Raw genomic sequence first — 18863 nt, 5'->3', positions numbered from 1 at the left:
AGACTTCTGGGAGCAACGTTGGGCTCCGTCTATCATTGTCCGGAGATCACTTGGAGTGACAAAATTCAGTGTCTACACAGAAATTTTCAGCCCTATGCATAGAAATCAGCTGACTAAAACAAGCACAAACATTTTGTATTTTCCATGCACCACATTCATAGGAATTTTAATCATATGACGGAGCCATGGAGTGTTGAAGAATTCTCATTGTTTGATCCATAGTCTGCTTGTTAGAAATTCTGGTATACTTGCTACAAAAGATTATCCTAAAAGCTCGAGCCATCAGGTAAGGGAAACAACAATGAATATGTTGGTCAACTGGGTCAACTGAGGTATTCTGGAGTGGTGTTGTCATTGTTGGCAACCTTATTATCCATATTGGTGATGTGGCAGTGGTATTTTGTGAGTTGGAAGAGCTGAAATGGTCAAACAGTCACCTACACAGCAATAAGGGCATTTTGGTCATTTGGCAAAGTTACAGGGGTACCCGCACTTGAATAACACCATTTAACATTATATTAAGTCCTTATATAGTGTTTGGCAAAGGGGCGAAGCAGCAGGTGAAGGCTCCGTGTATTAAAAGTTATGATTTCACAGGTTCATGCAATGGCAGCGACTTTAAGGCCACTTTTAGAAGGTTTAATGGCAGTTTTTGGTGAAGCGCTCTTCACGAGAAATGAAGTTCATCGAGTCGCAATTCCAACGCTACTGGTTTCGTGTCATTTCAGTGTCGGACGAGAAAGTTACAGATGTTTTTGTGTCAAAGCGCGAAAACGGAGCAAATCTGGTACAGGCAAAAGCTTATATACTTAGCCAAAATTTTGGCTTACATCTTAAGTGCGATTCTGTATCATTGTTTTGTTAAAACTACAGAATCTTTTGGGCCGTTGGATTGGATTCTAGTGGCTAGATTCCATTTGGAGGACACAGAATGACCAAGGCGACTTTGATGCTGGCGCCAGTACTTCTATTGGTTGGATGCACCCAGATATGTGTACTGCTGCTCCACCATATCAACCTTTTACGAGTGTATATGCGGGTGTGGATAATATGTTGAGCGTGCACCATGATGGATCCATGAGATTCCATTTCAAGGAAAATGGTCGATTGTATTATAAAAGCAAAAAGCATATTCTCATCGTAAAAGCAAAGCGTGTTGACATCATCAAAAAGTTGGCTGCAAACAGAATATTTGGCATCGTTTCATGCGGTTTGTCATGAAGAATCTTTTTATTTATGGATTTGTCATTGGTTACCAGTTTTGGAGCATTCAACTTTGGAAGGTGTTTTCACAAGTCCTAATTTATATCTAGGGTTTGATTCATGTTAAAAGAATCCTAGTTTGTTCATGTTATTGGGAGGGACTTGTAATTGAATTTTTATATTCATATTGTAATACCAATCAAGTTGGGGCTTGATTGGCTTGGGGTTGTAGCCCTTGATTTCGTTGTTGCGGAGTCAGAAGAGGGTGTTGTAGCACCTGGGCTATTGCAGTAGTTGAATTCGAGTTGAGTATTTGAGGAAATACGAAACCCTTACGGGTATTCCTCTATGGATGTAGGCAGCTTGGCCGAACCACGTATACCCTTGGTGTACTGTGTGTTTGTTATTTTTCCAGCATATTCTTGGAGTGTGTTTGCTGCAGAGTGGTGGTGCACTGTCTGGTAGACCTGGCCACATAGTGGTTGCGAGGTGGACGTGCATGTATAATTGGTAATTACGGGACTGCCCCGGCCACTCTTTATGTGTGATTGTCATAGCCACGGGATCAAGTTTGGAAGAATTCTCGAAGACACTGATTCACCCCCCTCTCAGTGCACCTGGGATTATCAGAATATTAACACCCCCTGCACGTGTAAGCCATACATGGCCTTACACATGGCACACACTTATGCAGAAACACCATCACGTGGCACCGAGGGGAGAAAGTGTTGGGGAACCCCGTTGCACTTCCCAGGGATCAAACACCCGACCTTCCTGCTCTGTTACCATGTTACAACCGTGTATCCTAAACCAAGTTATTAAGGGCAACAACAATGTATATCAACAATACTTTCATCAAACCCGGTTGCACTTAATATTCTATAAATTTTCTCATTACTGATCCATTGATTATAACAACTAATCAACTAACCTCTCATCATTGTCGTTGTTGATGATGATGACGATGATGATATTTTTCTCCTTGAGTTGTAACGGAACATGAACCCTATTTATATATATGGAAAGTGAATAAATCATCATATAATAATCAAGAAATTGCAATAGAAAAGAAAAAGGGGAGGTTTGTGATGATTTTAAAATCTTTTCTACTAGGTAATCTATTATCCTTATGCATGAAGATAATCAATTCGGTCGTTGTGGTCGGACTCTATTATGGATTTCTGACCATATTCTCCATAGGGCCCTCTTATCTCTCCCTTCTCCGAGCTCGGGTTATGGAAGAAGGAACCGAGAAGAAGGTATCAGCAACAACTGGTTTTATTACGGGACAGCTCATGATGTTCATATCGATCTATTTCTATAGTCAGTTTGGCCAGCATAAGTGACCCTTTGATGGTTTCTAGAATTAGATAATCATTCTACAACAACAAACTCAGCCGTATCCCAACTTAATGGGGTCGGCTACATGGATCCAAACAAAATAAAGTAGGGAAAACTAAGGCTAGAACAAAAAAAAAAAAGGGGAATGAAGAGATGGGAAATGAGATGAAACATGAAAATGGAAAATAAAAGGAAAAATGAAATATGAAAGTAAGAGAGAGGCACAACCCAGCAAGTCAAGAGAATCTCAGCTAATTGGGGTCTACTAAATGGATCCTTGCCCTCCAATAGGCTCTATCCAAGGTCATACTGGGAACAAGACCTAGATTATGCATGTTCTTCCTCACAACTTCTCCTATGGTCATTTTAGGCCTGCCTCTAGCTCTTTTAGTTCCTTCAATCGGGATCATATCACTCCTTACTGAGGCGTCCCTAGGCCTCCGTTGAACATGACCATACCACCTCAGACGACGCTCTCGAAGCTTATCATTGATCAGAGAAGCTCCCAAGTCAGCTCTAATACGATCATTCCTTACTTTAACCTTCCTAGTTTTTCCGTACATCTATCTTAACATCCTCATCTCTGCTACACATAGCTTCTCAATATGACACTTCTTAACTGCCCAAAATTCTACCCCATACATCATAGCGGGCCGTACAATAGTTCAATAGAACTTTCCTTTAAGCTTTAAAGGAATATGTCGGTCACACAACACTTCGGACGCACCTCTCCACTTCATCCATCCCACTTTAATCCTTTGTAAAACATCATCCTCTATGTCACCTTCTTTATTTATGATTGACCCCAGATATCTAAAATAATCACTTTGCGGTTTCTCTCTTTCCTTAATTTGCACATGTCAGTGTCCATCATATACTCCGTCTTCGTTCTACTAACCTTAAAGCCTCTTTTTTCTAAGGTTGATCTCCATAGCTCTAGTTGAGCGTTAATCCCTACTTTTGTCTGATCCACCAAAACAATATCATCGGGGAAGAACATACACCACGGGACCTCGTCTTGAATGCTCTTGGTTAGGTCGTCCATGATAAGCACAAATAGATAAAGACTTAAGGCTGATCCCTGATGTAGCCCTATCGTAATTGAGAATTCCTTGCTCTGACCTCCCATAGATTTCACACTAGTCATCACACCCTCATACATATCTTTAATTACATCCACATATTTACTCAACACCCCTCTCTTCATTAGAACATGGTGGATTAAATCTCTAGGGACTCAGTCATAGATAATCATTCTACACTAGATAAAAATGTTTTTCTCTTATAACAGTATCTATTATTGGACAATGAATGATAGTTTTTCCCTATAGTTCAAAGGGAACACGAATCATGGCTATACAGTCATTTTGGCCAGCACTTGGGATCCTTTGATAATTTCGAGATTTATAGAATTATTCTACACTATATTAAAATGGGTTTCTCTTATAAAGGCCTTCCAGTATTAGAAATTCATTCTACACTTGATTAAAATGGTTGAACAATTCTTCGTAGTAGAATAGAGGCAATCGCCTGCATTAGAACATTCACCTTGGCGGTATGGTCACCTATGACCTATCTGAGGCTGTAGGGCCTCCACCATAGTAGCCAACGTCTTGTGATCGCTCTCCAAGGAATCTCTTCTTTCCTCAAGCTGTGCCACTTCTGCCACCACGCCACTCAGCTTATCACAGACCCTCTGTTCTATCGCAACCATAAAGGGAGGTTGGGGGTCCCCTTAGAAGTTAAAAATCCTTTACAAGAAACATGCCTTATTTCATGCTGTCCTCTCCAGCCATGAAGTTTGATGGATCTGATAGTGCATTTTTCAAAAGTATCTCAAGAATAAATTATTTATGTGGTTAAAACTTTCAATTTTGATCATGTAAACAGCCTTAGGAATTGAATGCTTGAGTGATCAATATGGATCACCTAGCCTTTATTTATATTAAAAGAGTTACAACCAATCAAACTGTAATTAGGAAAGCAACCTATACCGATTCTAATTAGGAATACCTAATAAGAATCGGCTAAGGAAAGGAAATATAAAAGATGGACAAAAATACCCCTATCGGGTATGACATTATTTTAACAAATCAATATTTATTTAATTGCAACATATATATATATATATATATATATATATATATATATATATATAACTTAGAAGTGGGAGAGCCTTGGCTCAATGGTTAAGTTGCGCTATTGCAACCTGTTGGTTGCGGGTTCAAAACTCGGAAACAGCCTCTCCTGTGAAGCAGGGGGTGAGGCTGCGTACATTTGCCCCTCCCAGACCCTGCAGTAGCGGGAGCCTTGTGCACTGGGACGCTCTTTTTATGTATATAACTTAGAGCAGGATCGGTAGTTAACAGCTATGCACTGTCACATTCGACCAAGAACGGCACGATAATCACAATAAAAGAGAGGAGATGAGGCTAAGGGTGAGATAAGTGCTCTGATATTGATTTCTTGGAGTTCTTGATTCAAGTCAGTTATGCACAACCATAGTACAATCCATGGGAGCTTTTACTGCCCTTGCATGTAGAGCTCTAATATCTAGTTCATTTCACCTTAATACAACAACAACTGAGCATTATCCCAACTAAAATGGAGTCGGCTACATGGATCCTTTTCCTCCAATCAACTCTATTTGAGGTCATACTTGATACAAGGCCTAAACTATGCATGTCTTTCCTTGCAAAGGGGCTAACTAAAACTAATTTGTAGCAGGCCACAGTTAAGAAACTTGTGCATGACAACTATGACTCAATTCCTTCCCAAGTTCTCCTTCTGTTGTTTCTAAGTAAAAGAGGAAGAAAGGACTGACCAATGCCCTTCAAGAACATTGAAACATTCACCAGTGCAACCATTCTTTTGAGAACAGATTGGTAAGCCACTCCTAAGCTTGGGTAGCCTGTCTAGCCCTTGATTTGCTCCTCATCAAGCAGTACAATTTTTCTACTACTTAAAAGGAAAAACTTGAATTGTTATTTTTAGAGATTTGAAACATGTACTTCCCAAGTACCCTCACATTGTTGGAACTTTTGCATTCAGATTAGGCATTTCATCTGGATAACTGAAACAATTGCTCCAAAATTAGGTGATCAGTTTCTTGCATTGATATCATGGAGTACTATGGAAAATTTGGAACCAAACAACTACGTGGGAGGAAAGGTGGGTAGTGGATTTCAAATTCATTATATTGTTAAATTTGTTGTTGGAAGCATGAACAGATTCTCAATTCAAGATTTTTAATTTTATCCAGGCAATGAAATTTTGGAATTCAAATGTTAGCACTATTATCATGTCATTATCTTGATTCATTCTTCTTGTAAATAGGAATCTAGATTGCATGTCATCTTGACACCATTAGAAATTCAATCAAGCAACACAAATTCAGTATCCAAAAATGTCACCCAAGATGCACTTACTTTTTTGCATCTGGCACCACCAGCACCACCAGCTAAGAATCTATGTTCATTCCATAAAAGCCTCCGATGATATACCTCCTCTTCGGCATGATCCTTCCCTCTATAACGGCAAGGCAACATTGTATTCGCAAACTTTAAGGGAATGCATATTCTGGCAATGTAGCTCTGACAGAATGTCAGAAGTAAAGAAATGAAACCTAGAACCATCAGCTCTGCAAAGATTACAGGGAAAAGGGGGAAAAGAAATTTGGTTACTGCTTTATGGTTTCCCCGCCCCCCCCAAAAAAAGGATAATTACTTGAAGAGAAAAGGATAAATTGAATTATTTCTCCCCTTCGCCCCCCCCCCCCCCCAAAAAAAAATAAGTTTTCCTTCTAAATTTTCCCTGTGACAAATAATTATTGTGAAGAAGCATAAGTTGTGCTCTTACCAGCTTTAACCTTCTCAAGAGCTTCGAACAGAGCCTTCTTGTCTCTTTTCGTAAACCACTGAAATCAAAAGACCACTAATATCCAGTAAGTGGGGCAGAGGACCCAAGTAAACCAAGTGAATATCATTTGAATGTTTATAGATTCTATTGGATAAGGAAGCAGGGCAGAAGGAAGGAGTAAAATGCATGTCAAAGTCTTGTAGGTGACTACCTCGCCAAGCTCGGCTGCTGAACTCAACCAATGGAAATTTTTTTCTATGAAAATCAATACCCAAATTACTCTTCCTCTGTTTAGCCCTCCCTCCAAACCAATAACCCCAGCTGAATAAACAGAGGGGGGATTCTTTGTGAAACAGAAACATGTTGGGAAATATAAAGGAGAAGGAGGAGTTGGTGGGTGGGGGGAATTAAACAATAACAACAACTCAGCCTAATCCCAAGTTAAGTGGGGAGTAAGAGAAGGAAAAATAAGGAATATAAAAAATGGAGAAAAGGGGTGGGGGGAAGAGATACAAAACAATAGAGAGACTCAATCTTTTCATGCTTATCTCCTTATGCTTATAGTATTTTAGCAGAATCAAGAGAGAAAAGCAAAAATGTAGAACCAACATTCTAATCATCACCAGTTTTTTCCATGAATCCACATAAAACAGAGGATCAAAAGGAGGAGAGGGCGTGGGAGTGGGCGGAACAGAGGAGACATACAATGCTAAAGATTTAAGACATGCTAACCTCTCCAACCTTGTGAAGAACTTTTTCCAAAAGAATAGAGATAATAATGATAATGGCACAAACAGCGGAAACGGCCCATGTGGGTGTTTGGTCGAGCTGCCTCTCTTGGGAGTTTGATGCTCCTCCTCCTGCCATGACTACCTACAAGTCTACAACAACCAGAACGAGTTGTCCCAAGGAAAGCAAAGAGAGAAAGAGAGAACAATATCTCTTCAATGAAAACGGTTCCTACTAATATCTATCTGGTCTTCTTCATCAATGCCCAGATTAACGTGAATTTATTCAACAAATTCAATTCAGGAGAGAGGGTAACGAGTTGTTTGTAGCTGTTGAGAGAGAGAGAGAGAGACATCAAACACGGTTTCATGATTCCATCAACTCCCAACTCCCAATTCCCATGGGCTTCATTGCAAAGCTTCCAAAGAAACAAAAAAATTGAATAGCGGGTTTTGAGGTTCTCCATTTTTCCTGTAAATGGTTACGTTACTTTTGGCCGTTGGGTGGGAGTATGGAGACCAGTGGTAAATAAAGTAAAGACCCACGTTTGAATAGTATATTTACGAAACTGCCATTGCCAAACTCATTAACAGGAGAGGAGTGTTAATAGGCATTTTGTTTGGCAGGTTGTGGTCATAATTCATTTAACCATCCCAAATTCCCAACTGTCCAAAATCTTATTTTAGCTTCTTTATTAAGAAAAAAAGAAGTTTCTTGGCATATTGGTGGTGGCTAACAAATTTGATCAAAAGAAATGACCAACGTTCTTCCGCTCCATTGCTAAAGAAAGGCATGTGATTATGAATTTATTTTTGGCAATGATTTGTTTTTGATAATCAAATTCAAAAAATTACTTTTGATAATCCTTGCATTCCCTCTTAGGATCAAGTTTTTCTTAAGCCGTTGTCAATGATTCCTCCTTCATCGATAGTCATCATTGCGTTTGAACACGGACATGTGTTTGGAAACATTGAAGGGCATTTTGGATCTCTAACAAATAGGGGGAAGTAATTCTAGCAGTTCATGGTGAACCCTTTATCGGGGGTTAAGGAAAATTTTCCCTTCCCTTAAGTACAAGGTTATTTTCTCCAAGGAAAAAGATCCCACGTTGCCAGTATGGTGTAGGGATCCTTTTCTATGCTATCTCATTTTCCTAATTATGTGGAACCCCACACTGATACTCTGTTTCCTCCCAAACCATATAGGTCCTCTTATTGATGAAATCATTTCACAAGCAATGATTCATGTAACGTGAAAGATTCCTTCCCCCCCCCCCCCACCGACGGTGTGAGAACCCTCTCCCGTTTATCTATCAACATTGCATCTCATCTTCCAATTATAACCAATGCCACCTAACAATAGAAAATAGAAGAATGTTTTATGTGCTGCAGCGCAGCCTACGCCCAGGCACATGGGCAGCTTGTGCAGGGGGGGTAGGGTGGTCATTGCACCCACCCCCATGTGCTTGGGAGCAGGCTGCGCTGCGACACAGAGAACAGCGCCCCATAAAAAATAAAGTAAAGAAAGAAAAACATTTGTCAGAAATGCTAGCACACAAATAAACAGTATCAAGTTCAGCGTCCCCTAAGACTAGTCAACGATATCCTATGAGTGTTTGATTTCTGAATTTTTTTTTTTTTGGGTGGAGAAAAGAGTTTTCTAAGCAAGTGGCATAGAAGAGGATCACACCAATGAAGTGCAATGGAATGATTTCATACATAGGAGGAAAGCGAGATCATCATTTGAGGAAGAGAGATATAGAGAGAATACTAGCATACCTCCCCTAGCGACTCAGAGAACCTTCTCTTTTTTTTTTGTTTAAAAAAAAATCTTTTTAGGAAAGAGTTTTGATGAATTTGAACATGGCACATGCATCATCCCAAATCTCCAAAATTAAGGCTTGGCTAAGGGAATGCCGACTGCCGAACCATGACCTCCAAATAGGGGTGGCAAAGGGCAGTGTGGAGTCGAGTAGTGACATTACTTGTACCCTATGGAATTAGATTAGCCCCTTCTTCTTCACTATTTTATGCATAAGACAATGTTTGGATTAGTTACATGTCAAATTGCGTAATCAAATTAATTCATATCCACCATGTATGTGTCTACATTCTTGTATCAGCATATACCCTCGAATTTTTATCCTCTACAGTGCACCTTTAAAGTGCATCCGACAGTGATCAAGAACATGTTCTAGGATTTTTATCCTCTCAAATGCAATAATCACCGTGGTTGTGCTGACCAGCGATCCCTTGTCATTTTTTTTTTAATGATAGAATCCCTTGCCAATTTCATTATTATAAAAATGGCATTCTTGTGAACATTAGAAACTTGGAACTAGTCTACCAAGTGGCAAGAGAAAGCATCGTCTAGAGACAAAATCTATAGTTCATGATATTGGGGAAAGTTCTCCTTCCCTCTAGGTGAAAGGAATCCCACCACTGGGACACCATAATGACCTCTCCCCTTATATGCAAATGTCCAAATTACCCTCTCCACTATTCTAGAAATCTCATATGAGTGGCAAAACTCATGAATGAAGAGAGAGTCTCTCTCCATCATGAGTGACGAAAAACCCAGTCCTAATATTTTTTTTTTCTTCTTAATTGATACGATGTATGTGTTTTCAAAAGTATATTAAGGAATCACATGTGACTATGGGAGCACTGAGGAAGGGTGTAGTTGAGCTATCAAATTTATTGAGAAGGAGTTTCCCTACTTCCCTTCCCCCACTATCAGTAGCAGATATTAATGATTGCCAAAGAGAGTAAATTTGTTATTTCTATTATTGTTAGGAGAAAGTTTTCCTCCAACCAAACCATTGTAGGATTCACAAACCCCTATAAGGTTTTAGTATGTTCCTCAAAATATCCTCCTGCGGTGAATGGATTCTCATTGACCATGGCTTCAAGAAAACTCAGTCTTTATAGTTATACCCAAAACACTTTTCTAGATATTCCTCAATGCCCCGGTTATACACAAAATACGAGAAGCAAGCGAGTGAATATGATCTCCATCGAACGCATGTACCACTGTAACTAGTATACGAAACTATATACAAGGATTCTTCTATCTATCAATAATTGCACATTGATGTGAAGAAGTAAGCCATTACCTCAGCAATAATAAACCAAGCTACTACTAATGTGGCTACCAAGTTATTTCTTTGGAAAGTTCCTAACGAAATGAGATGGGAAATTCCCCAATAAAACTACTCGTACCAGGTGAACTCATATATTGGCAAATGTGGACGAGAATGGAACTTATTACGGGACATACAATGCATTACAGACATTACTTTTCAACCGGATTATTTTATTCCACCTCTTGAGAAGAAAAAAATGACTTGAACTACTTCATAACATATCTCTACATTTATGCAAAAGTGATGGCTTAGGGACTGAAATTCTGTGGACAAATTGACCCCAAAGTCCCCTATTCACACGTCAAGTTTCAACCATATCAGAGTTGACCACATGACGAAATAATACCATTAAAATATTCAGGGGCACAACAAAGGTGTACATGACTATGACACGGTGCATGGACATAATTGATGCATGACATTACATGAAAGGGTAAATCCGTAAATGACTGAATTTAAAACTGAAATATGTCCCTCGTCAATTCTTCTACAGTTATACTCCTTAAATCTGAACTAGAATCTGCGTGGTAATGCCACTAGTTTCATCCTAACAGCCAAGTTAGGAGAATGTTGTCAAATTCATCCTAATATCCAATGTAAGGTATTGGGTTATGAACTCGACAGAAAGCCCACGACCCATCCAGTACTTGGGCCTAAGATCCCCACGATATCCAATGGGGATCATTGGGTATCTTCTCATGCCTTCTCACATAATGAGCCATGAGACTCTCACTGACATTCTCTCCTCAGACAAAATATGGGCCCCTACTAAATGAATCCATCTTCCGCCCTGTAATTGACGTGGTTTCCCCCTCTGATGTCACAGGAAACCTCTGCCCATTAAAAAAAGTACAAGTTGTAAGCCTCTGTGGGATGAGTAGTTCATAGAATTTGTAGCCATTGTGTTTTCGTAGTGCTAGCAAGTATCTCTGGGCCAAGTCCTACCCCAGAACTTTCTATGGGACTGGGCCTTCACACCTTCACACCTTCACACCTTCACCAAATATCTTATGATGAGAGGATTTGAATTCAATGTTAGATGTCTTTTGTGTCTTTGTTTATTGAACAGCCTATGTTTGAAAAACTCCAACAAGTAATCAGATGGTCACAAATTATCTAATCATATTTTCTATTAGTATAATCTATAAGTTGGGACCCATTTATATGTAGGTCCTGATCCTTTTAACATGTGACACATGGCAATTTACAAACTCAAGTAAGCTGGCACTACAAATCCAAGTTTCTAACTTTTAGGAACTTCTAGGACCCCAATCAATTTTGCAGTTAAGATTCCCTAACCTCTCAAAAATTTTAAATTAATGGTCCATATCACCATATTGTTCCATGCTGGCACCTCAAGTAAAAGCTGTTGCCTAATTTACTAGTTTACCTATCTGTTTCAGACTTTGAAGCTCTAAATTACCCCTCCTTGCTACCCTAATCAGGATCTGTACACATTAAACACATTGAAAGAAATCAAGAGTTAAAAATCCCATTATAGATCTTCTGTTCGGGATGTTGATGTATACCTCTGTTTAGGTGATCCATGGATGTGGAAATGTTGGACAGGCATGCATGTGTTAGTGCACAAACTGTGCACAAAAGGATGATAAAGATGGATGAAGGCACAGTAAATGCTCCCAACCAAAGGATGAGTGAAAATGGATATATGTACAGATGTATTAGTAGATTGACTCATGCGTACATGATGGTAGTAAAAGACACTAGAGCTAATCAGATATTCTTAATGCCGCAGCACATGCAAGAAAGAAAGAAATGTTGGTTTAACTCAATTATATACCTGGAAAAAAGAAAAGCCGTGTCTCCATTAACCCCTCAGGACAATCTAGAAGAAGAAAACTCGTTCACCTGAGAATCACTCGGAACAAACACGGGAAGTTGGCCTCCTCTCTCTAGTCTACTCTGATGATTTGAGGTGGAGCCTCTCCCCAAACTGGTTTGGCCCAATGAACTGCCATTTCTAGAGCCTCTGGTCAACCGTTCATTCACAAGAGGACCACCATAGAAAATTGACTGACCGGTGTAGAGGAGTTCCGGTCCCTGTGAAGAGGACCCAATGGCTCTGGCAGTAGAAGTTGTAGACACAAAGCGTCCTGCTTCTTGATCCCAAACCACTGAAGATCTAGAATTCTCCGGAATACCCCTGTTGCTTTTGTTGATTGGGTCCTGTGGTATCTGGAAATTATCACGGTGAGCAACCTCATCTCCAATGCTTGCTTTTGCTGACCAAGGAGATTGATCTGCTGAAGATTGATACATTGGGTTGAAATGTTCCCTGTTAGAAGTTTGCTGCTCCATGGGGGAAGGCATGAGATTGTTAGTGTGGTGAGGGCTGCTGAGGTTGCTAATACTATGAGCGCATGTTTCAAGATCATCCTTGCTAGTCTGGCTTGGTGGATAAGAACTCTCGAGCGGAGGTAACCTACTAGCCCCCACTCTAGCATCCCTGTTGTACCCATGATCAGTACTAACAGGACTGCTTCTGCCACTTATATTGCTACTCGATAAGTGGTCTGTATCATATGGCTGCTGACGAGAATTTACAGGACGCAGTACCGAGGATGATGCTCTAGCTTCAGCAGCTGCTCTAATCGCCTCATTAGAATCCAATTTTGCAAGTTTCCATGCACTGATTCGGACTGGGCGCTGGGCCAATCTTTTCCCCTTTTCAGATGCCCCAATTGCATCTGGATCAACTGTTGATGGTACACGTCCTGGCCCCAAGTGTGGGATGATTTCATCCTGCAAGGCAGATATCACAAATAGGTAGAAATCTCTATAATATTGTAGAAAATTAATGCTGAATAGATACACTATGAATACACCGAAAATAAGAGAATACATGAATGTAAAAAAGGAAAATTGTTTACGGCACCAACAGCTTCTACGATCTGGAGCCAATTATCTGGTCATTCTGACAGTGAAATAGATAGAGAACCTCGGGATGAGTGGATGGACCACACATTTAATGGTTAACTGTATGGCCCACCACTAATTGGGGGGATGGGGTTCATCTCCTAAATTCTTCGATGGGCCAAGCTCCTAAACAGAACTGATTTTTTCAAAAGATTTTAAAATCATAATTTTGACAAGTGGCAAAGTTAGATTGTATGTAAACTTAACCCATGACCGGATGGCCACTTAATTTACACTAACCAAACTGCCACATGGCAGATAATAGCATTGGAATCATAGTTGATAAATTTGGAAGAAGAATAAGTCGAGTTTAATTCATTTCGCTATTTCAGAAATTTGGTCAAAAAAGTAGACTATGGGGAAAAGTAGGGTTAGGATTAATTAGAGAGTTGATTGTTTATGTTTGAAAATTTCAGAACAAAAAGTTCGATTCATTTTCTTGAAAACTTGAAAAGATTCCATTTTTTTTTTTGTAAATATTCCGAATTATTCACAAAATATATAAATGACCCAATTTTAAGAGTCCGAGCTTTTTCGGGGAAATTTTTCGTTTGCCAAAATTATTCACGAACTTTTCAGAAACTCCGGAGGACAAAAATCGCAAAAAATTTCTGAGTTTTTTCAAACCAGTTCAGATTTTGACTGAATTTTTGCCAAATTATTCGTGTATTTCTTAACTATGGTTGGAACTGGAATGGAATCTGGCATTGTTAGTGGCAGAAACCAACTCCTATGAAAATGGGGAAAATTCATAAAAGAAGCGTCACAGCCATTTTTTATAGTATCAATAAAGGGAATCCAAGCCAAGGAGCATGTAACCAACGATATAAGAATCTAACAAACTGTCTTGGTTGATCATACGCCATTTAGCTTTGATCATAACAAGGGTCACCAAGTTTGCAGCTTGGATTCATTATCTGTATCCCTTGGTTATGGTATCAATGGCCTAAAGTTATGTCATATGAAGATTTTTTTCCCCTGCATCTTGAGGTGAATGGGGCACTCCAATCTGCAATTTACATGGTACTATAGATTATATCGTACCTGATGATCGATAAAGATTCTTGGAGGCGTGCAAAAAGCACCTTTATATTGCAACCCTAGCCCAAGAGAGCTCCGTCCGCTTATGGCAGTCACAGCTGAACTTGTAGGTGAAGATGGAAGACTCTGTTGTTCCCCTGCATCTACAGATGGCCCAGGTGGTTCACTTTGTGTTCTCATGGCTACAACATAATCATATGTCGTAATACCCTGTAAATAAAGAAAATCCAGGAGGAAAATCAGACTCGCCTTTCTTGTACTTTTCTTTAGGCATGGAAACACAAGATAAAGAATTAAAGGAACGAACCTTTCGAATCAAAATCATATGGAAAAAGAACAGTTCTCCCAATGGTACAGTAGCCAGAAAAGAAACAGCCGTACATAGGGCCTGAAAAATTAGTTAATATATTATAGAAATAAATATTGTAAGATGGAAGTCAAGAATGTGTCCCCAGGCTTTTCTCTGGACCCCTTTGCTTTCCCATTTTTCATCCTCTGTCTTTTTACCATCCAAATAAACAAAATTGATTAGATGATTATGTCATCTGGGCACCCTCATTTTCTGCCCCATGGATTTTTCTACTATTTCTTTTTTTTTTTTGGTAGGAAGATTTTTTCTACTATTTCAATGTGGCCCCCTTTGCTGTTGGTGGACTTCCATTATGGTCTGCAAGATACCGTAAATTTTCCATTTCCAAGTTCGATGGAACTTTTAAAGCCATTATAGCTATAGGAGAAGAAATTCAGAGAAGAAAGAGAAACCAGAAAGTTGATGGGCCACATACCACCACTGTAGCAAATGGGGGCCTAGAAAACCCAACTCCCAGCCTCTCAATTATCTGATTTTCGGTACCCTTTCTATCAACAAAGCACCGAACAAGGACTGCAATTCCTACTCCACATTCAACAATGAGCTGGCACAAAAAAATAAAGAGAAGTCCATAATTATGACTGGGTAGAGAGGAAATGGGTGGGTGCTAAGGAAAGTTATAAAAGATAATATTAAACAGTATCTTATTCACAAAACTTACCCAAACAAGACTCACTGCCATAAGGCACACAAATGTGATATAATTTTTTCTCCCCACACAATTATTTAACCACTGCATCAGAAAGACAAAAAGAACTAATGATGCCCATAATAATCTCAATGCATAAGAAGAAAATGTTGACAACCATAATGTGAATATCAACGAGGTAGCAACTAGCAATCATAAATCAAATATCAAGGTATGCAGTATATTCTGCCATGAGTGCTGATGCAAGTTCTAGAGAATACATTGCTTGCATACCCTGCAATGATGATCAAATCCATCCACACACTTGTCACAACTTCTGCAATGCTTGCTAAATTTGCGCACCTAAAAAAAAGAACAAATCAATGCCATTTATCCAGCATTAAATAAAACAGCAGGTACACCTCCATGATAACATTACCAATTAGTCTTCAGATGCAGTTGAATGGAAAACAAGCAACCATATGAATCAAAATGAATTTTTCATAAAACTAGTTTTTTATAGGCCTGAGAAAGGGAATTAGAAGTCAGAAATCTGCAGAAACCATTAACATTTGATAAAATGAGCTAGCAGCAAAAGGTTTAAAAATGTACATTCAAAACCCTGTTTGGCTCAGAGCATTCTTGATCAACTCATAATTGGATATTCATATTTAATCTTATGTCATAATCTATGTTTCAGGTTTCGGCGAGAGGTTCTTAGTTTACAATAGATTGTCCTCACTCAGGTCATTGAGTTCCTAGATCTTTATCAGTACCCTATACAGCATTATGAATCTTGTCTGGAACCATCCCCCCTCAGTTTCATTGAATTTTGATTAGGTCAAGTCAATTAGCAAGTTCTTTTTCCCCCTTCCTTCCATAAATAGAAAGAAAGAATATACTGTACCTCGGCATTGCACAATGTGCAAAATAAAGCATCTTCCTCGCCAGCTTGCTGATGCATAAAATCTACATCATTCCGGCAATCTTCTTTTACTAAAAACCCACAGAAGAAGCCTCCGGTTTTTAAGCAACAACTTGAATTACGCCTGGTAGACCTTTCTCCATTCTTCATTTCTACCTTGCTAAGTTCTTCAATTGGAGCAGCATTCCCTGATTCTGTGACAGGAAGTTTTTATGAAAAATAAAGAAATTAAGCAAATAAACTATAATTCAATAGAACATATCTTCACTCATTTCCAACCCCGCCCCCCAACCCTCCCCCCCCCCTCAAAAAAAAAAAAAAGGGGGGGGGGGGGATAGTTTTCCAGCTGGAAGACATTTCTGAACAACCCCAATATACAACATGAAGCAGAATGGATGTTGGATGTTGACCCAAATTTTGCAGACAAGGAGGGCTCAAGGTCTCTGCTCACACGTTAAAATTCATACAGAGTTGGCCTCGTGGCAAACTAAAGCTTTGAAAACTACTAAAAAATTGAAATTTCTGAAGAACAGTTGAAAACCGATGAACAACTGAAAATACAAGAAACATTGCAAATAAATGGGGGCTACATGTCTGAAATTGGGTTTGAAATGTGGCCAAACCAGAGCATGCCTTATCTATCCAATGGTCTGAATTGGAACATTATTCTTCCACAGGGACCAATTAGATCGACCAAAACTGGAAGCCTTTGCATGTGGGCCATGCAAAGATTTTTTTACCAGAGAATAATATAATTTAAACAGAAACAAATTAACTTCAGCATGCGAGGATGAATGGAAGCCAGCCTGACTGAGTCTGTCATCCATGTGGCTCAAACTAGACCCAAAATGGAGAACTCCTGGGTTAAAACCTATCCAGTCTAAAACCTCATCTCAGGACATGGTAGTTGGTTTTATATTATTCAGTGGGGATGATATTGGTACCGATTGAATGGGGTTCCTAACCTCGCAGAATTTTGAACTCCCCAATCAGAATATATCAAGTCAAAACCACTCACCAGGATTGTGAGACCTATAGGCAGATATCCCCTCTCCACCAATCAGTATCCCTGAATCAGCTGGATTAATGGCTGTGCATCTAACATAGAGAATAAACACTGAAAGAGCCTGAAATTTAAAAAGGAACAGAAATAAAAAAAGAGTTAACATACAGGACCAGAAAGAAACTGTCCTTGGCACAAAGAATCGTACTTACCAAGAAAGAATAAACACCAATAGCCACATATTCATAAATGTCCCTTCCAAGAAATGGAGCAAAAAAGGCATAGTACGCAACCGATAGCAAGAAAAATACAGTTATAGCCACAACCTGAAAAACAAGAAAAGATGAACATGAGAAGAGAAGCTCTTGTAGAAACTAAAGTTGTGTTTGGGAATGTTTCCAGGGACAGTTCCTGGTGCCCCATAAATAGGACCCTCCATTACCGGGAAAACTGGGAACATCAAAAACTGCTCCCAAAAATTTTCTCAAACTCTGTCAAAATAACAGAATGTCAACAAGTTCATGAGAAAGGCCCCACTTGTTCAAAAACCATGGAACAGGAAACCATAACGTCAGAACCAATGAATTTGCACTCTCTGAGTACCAAATGATCAATATCTTGCTACCACTGCTTTAATAGAACAGTATGTGACCAATATTCAGAAGTTCAGGTGAAAAAAGGGCAACCAAGCACAATGACTAACTGACCCTTTCAAGTACTATTTGTACTCCAAATGATCAACTAAGCGATGCTGACATGATCTCTATCCTCTGCAATGGGATTATTGTGACTACGGTGTCAAGCTTCTCAAGATGTGTCATGGGACAGATGCAAAGGACCTCCAGTAAGAAACAAGAAGAAACTTCTTTGCAAGACAACAATGATTATAAATAAGTACCAGGAAGATTAATAGTGCCGAAGATTCACCAAAAATTCTGGTTAAGACCATCTGTTGGCTGAAGTTATCCATTCCTCACAAGTCACAACACTCCGAAATTCAGAACCTTAAAACATGAACAAATCAACAATACTATTTATGCCAGAGGACCAGTTTGTTGGCATTTCCCATTCCCTAAGCAAAACCCACATAGCAGAATTCGCCTAAATTTAACAAACTGATTACTGAAAAATAGAGAGAAAGAAACACATTACACACCAAAATCCTGGGAGCTTAAAGCATTTATATAACCATAATCGAAACATTCAGAAGGAGAGATGGATGAGTAGATCAGTCCATATCACCGAGTATCCTAAGCCCTAGTAAAACCCAAAATTCCAAAACTGATCCAAACAAACAACAAATGAAAAGAACAATGCACCTGAAACGTGTGAGCTGGGAGTTGCCATCCATGACGCCTCGCCATGACTGAAAAGCGAAAACCGAATCAAATTGTGTTCCCTAACAGCACTTGCATTTGAAGTAAATCACGAAACCTCGATATGAACGAAGTGAGAACACAAGTGTAACCCAACATACAATATCTACAAGATCAAAAACTGATCCACTCCTCCATTTTCTCACTCCAGATCGCACTACACACCTAATCTCCAGTTCGTTTTCAGAAGACTTCGATCTTGAGTTCTTGACCCAGTAGTACAAAACACATTCCGAGACGGCTCATGAACTTGATTTTCATTTCTAGGGTTTCTTCAGTTTGAATCATCGGATATCGATAGGAGAGC

The 18863-nt window shown here is 39.3% G+C and overlaps 2 protein-coding genes across 2 annotated transcripts in view; both read right to left on the bottom strand.

Moving 5' to 3' along the window:
• The window catches only part of LOC122661529 (MLO-like protein 9), a 37033-nt gene extending 29535 nt beyond the window's left edge, over positions 1-7498 (bottom strand). Inside the window, exons 1-3 of the mRNA XM_043856946.1 lie at positions 7135-7498; positions 6403-6460; positions 5973-6184 (exon numbers count right to left, since the gene is read on the bottom strand). Of these exons, the coding sequence (XP_043712881.1) occupies positions 5973-6184; positions 6403-6460; positions 7135-7269 (405 nt within the window). The 5' untranslated portion in view covers positions 7270-7498. The remainder of the gene's footprint in view (positions 1-5972; positions 6185-6402; positions 6461-7134) is intronic.
• Positions 7499-11896: 4398 nt separating this feature from the next.
• LOC122662664 (protein S-acyltransferase 21-like) lies at positions 11897-18863 on the bottom strand. Its single transcript, XM_043858366.1, has 10 exons — positions 18500-18863; positions 17393-17506; positions 17196-17304; positions 16160-16371; positions 15547-15615; positions 15286-15357; positions 15040-15168; positions 14562-14642; positions 14258-14464; positions 11897-13039 (listed from the first exon to the last, which is right to left on the bottom strand). Exons 1-10 carry the CDS (start codon positions 18542-18544, stop codon positions 12113-12115), a joined length of 1965 nt encoding a protein of 654 aa, XP_043714301.1. The 5' UTR covers positions 18545-18863; the 3' UTR covers positions 11897-12112.

The sequence above is a fragment of the Telopea speciosissima genome, chromosome 5 (genome assembly GCF_018873765.1).
Source record: "Telopea speciosissima isolate NSW1024214 ecotype Mountain lineage chromosome 5, Tspe_v1, whole genome shotgun sequence".
Lineage (NCBI taxonomy): Eukaryota > Viridiplantae > Streptophyta > Magnoliopsida > Proteales > Proteaceae > Telopea > Telopea speciosissima.
Note: the sequence above shows the minus strand (reverse complement) of the source record. Positions and strands in the feature narration are given on the sequence as shown.

What these genes read in the sequence shown, in the direction of transcription:
- LOC122662664 (XM_043858366.1), bottom strand. Translation starts at nt 18,544, where the DNA reads ATGGCGAGGCGTCATGGATGGCAACTCCCAGCTCACACGTTTCAG. An exon ending in TTGGTGTTTATTCTTTCTTG is followed by an intron (nt 17,305 to 17,392) that starts GTAAGTACGATT and finishes TTTAAATTTCAG; the next exon opens with GCTCTTTCAGTGTTTATTCT. An exon ending in TGGCAGTGAGTCTTGTTTGG is followed by an intron (nt 15,169 to 15,285) that starts GTAAGTTTTGTG and finishes TTTTTGTGCCAG; the next exon opens with CTCATTGTTGAATGTGGAGT.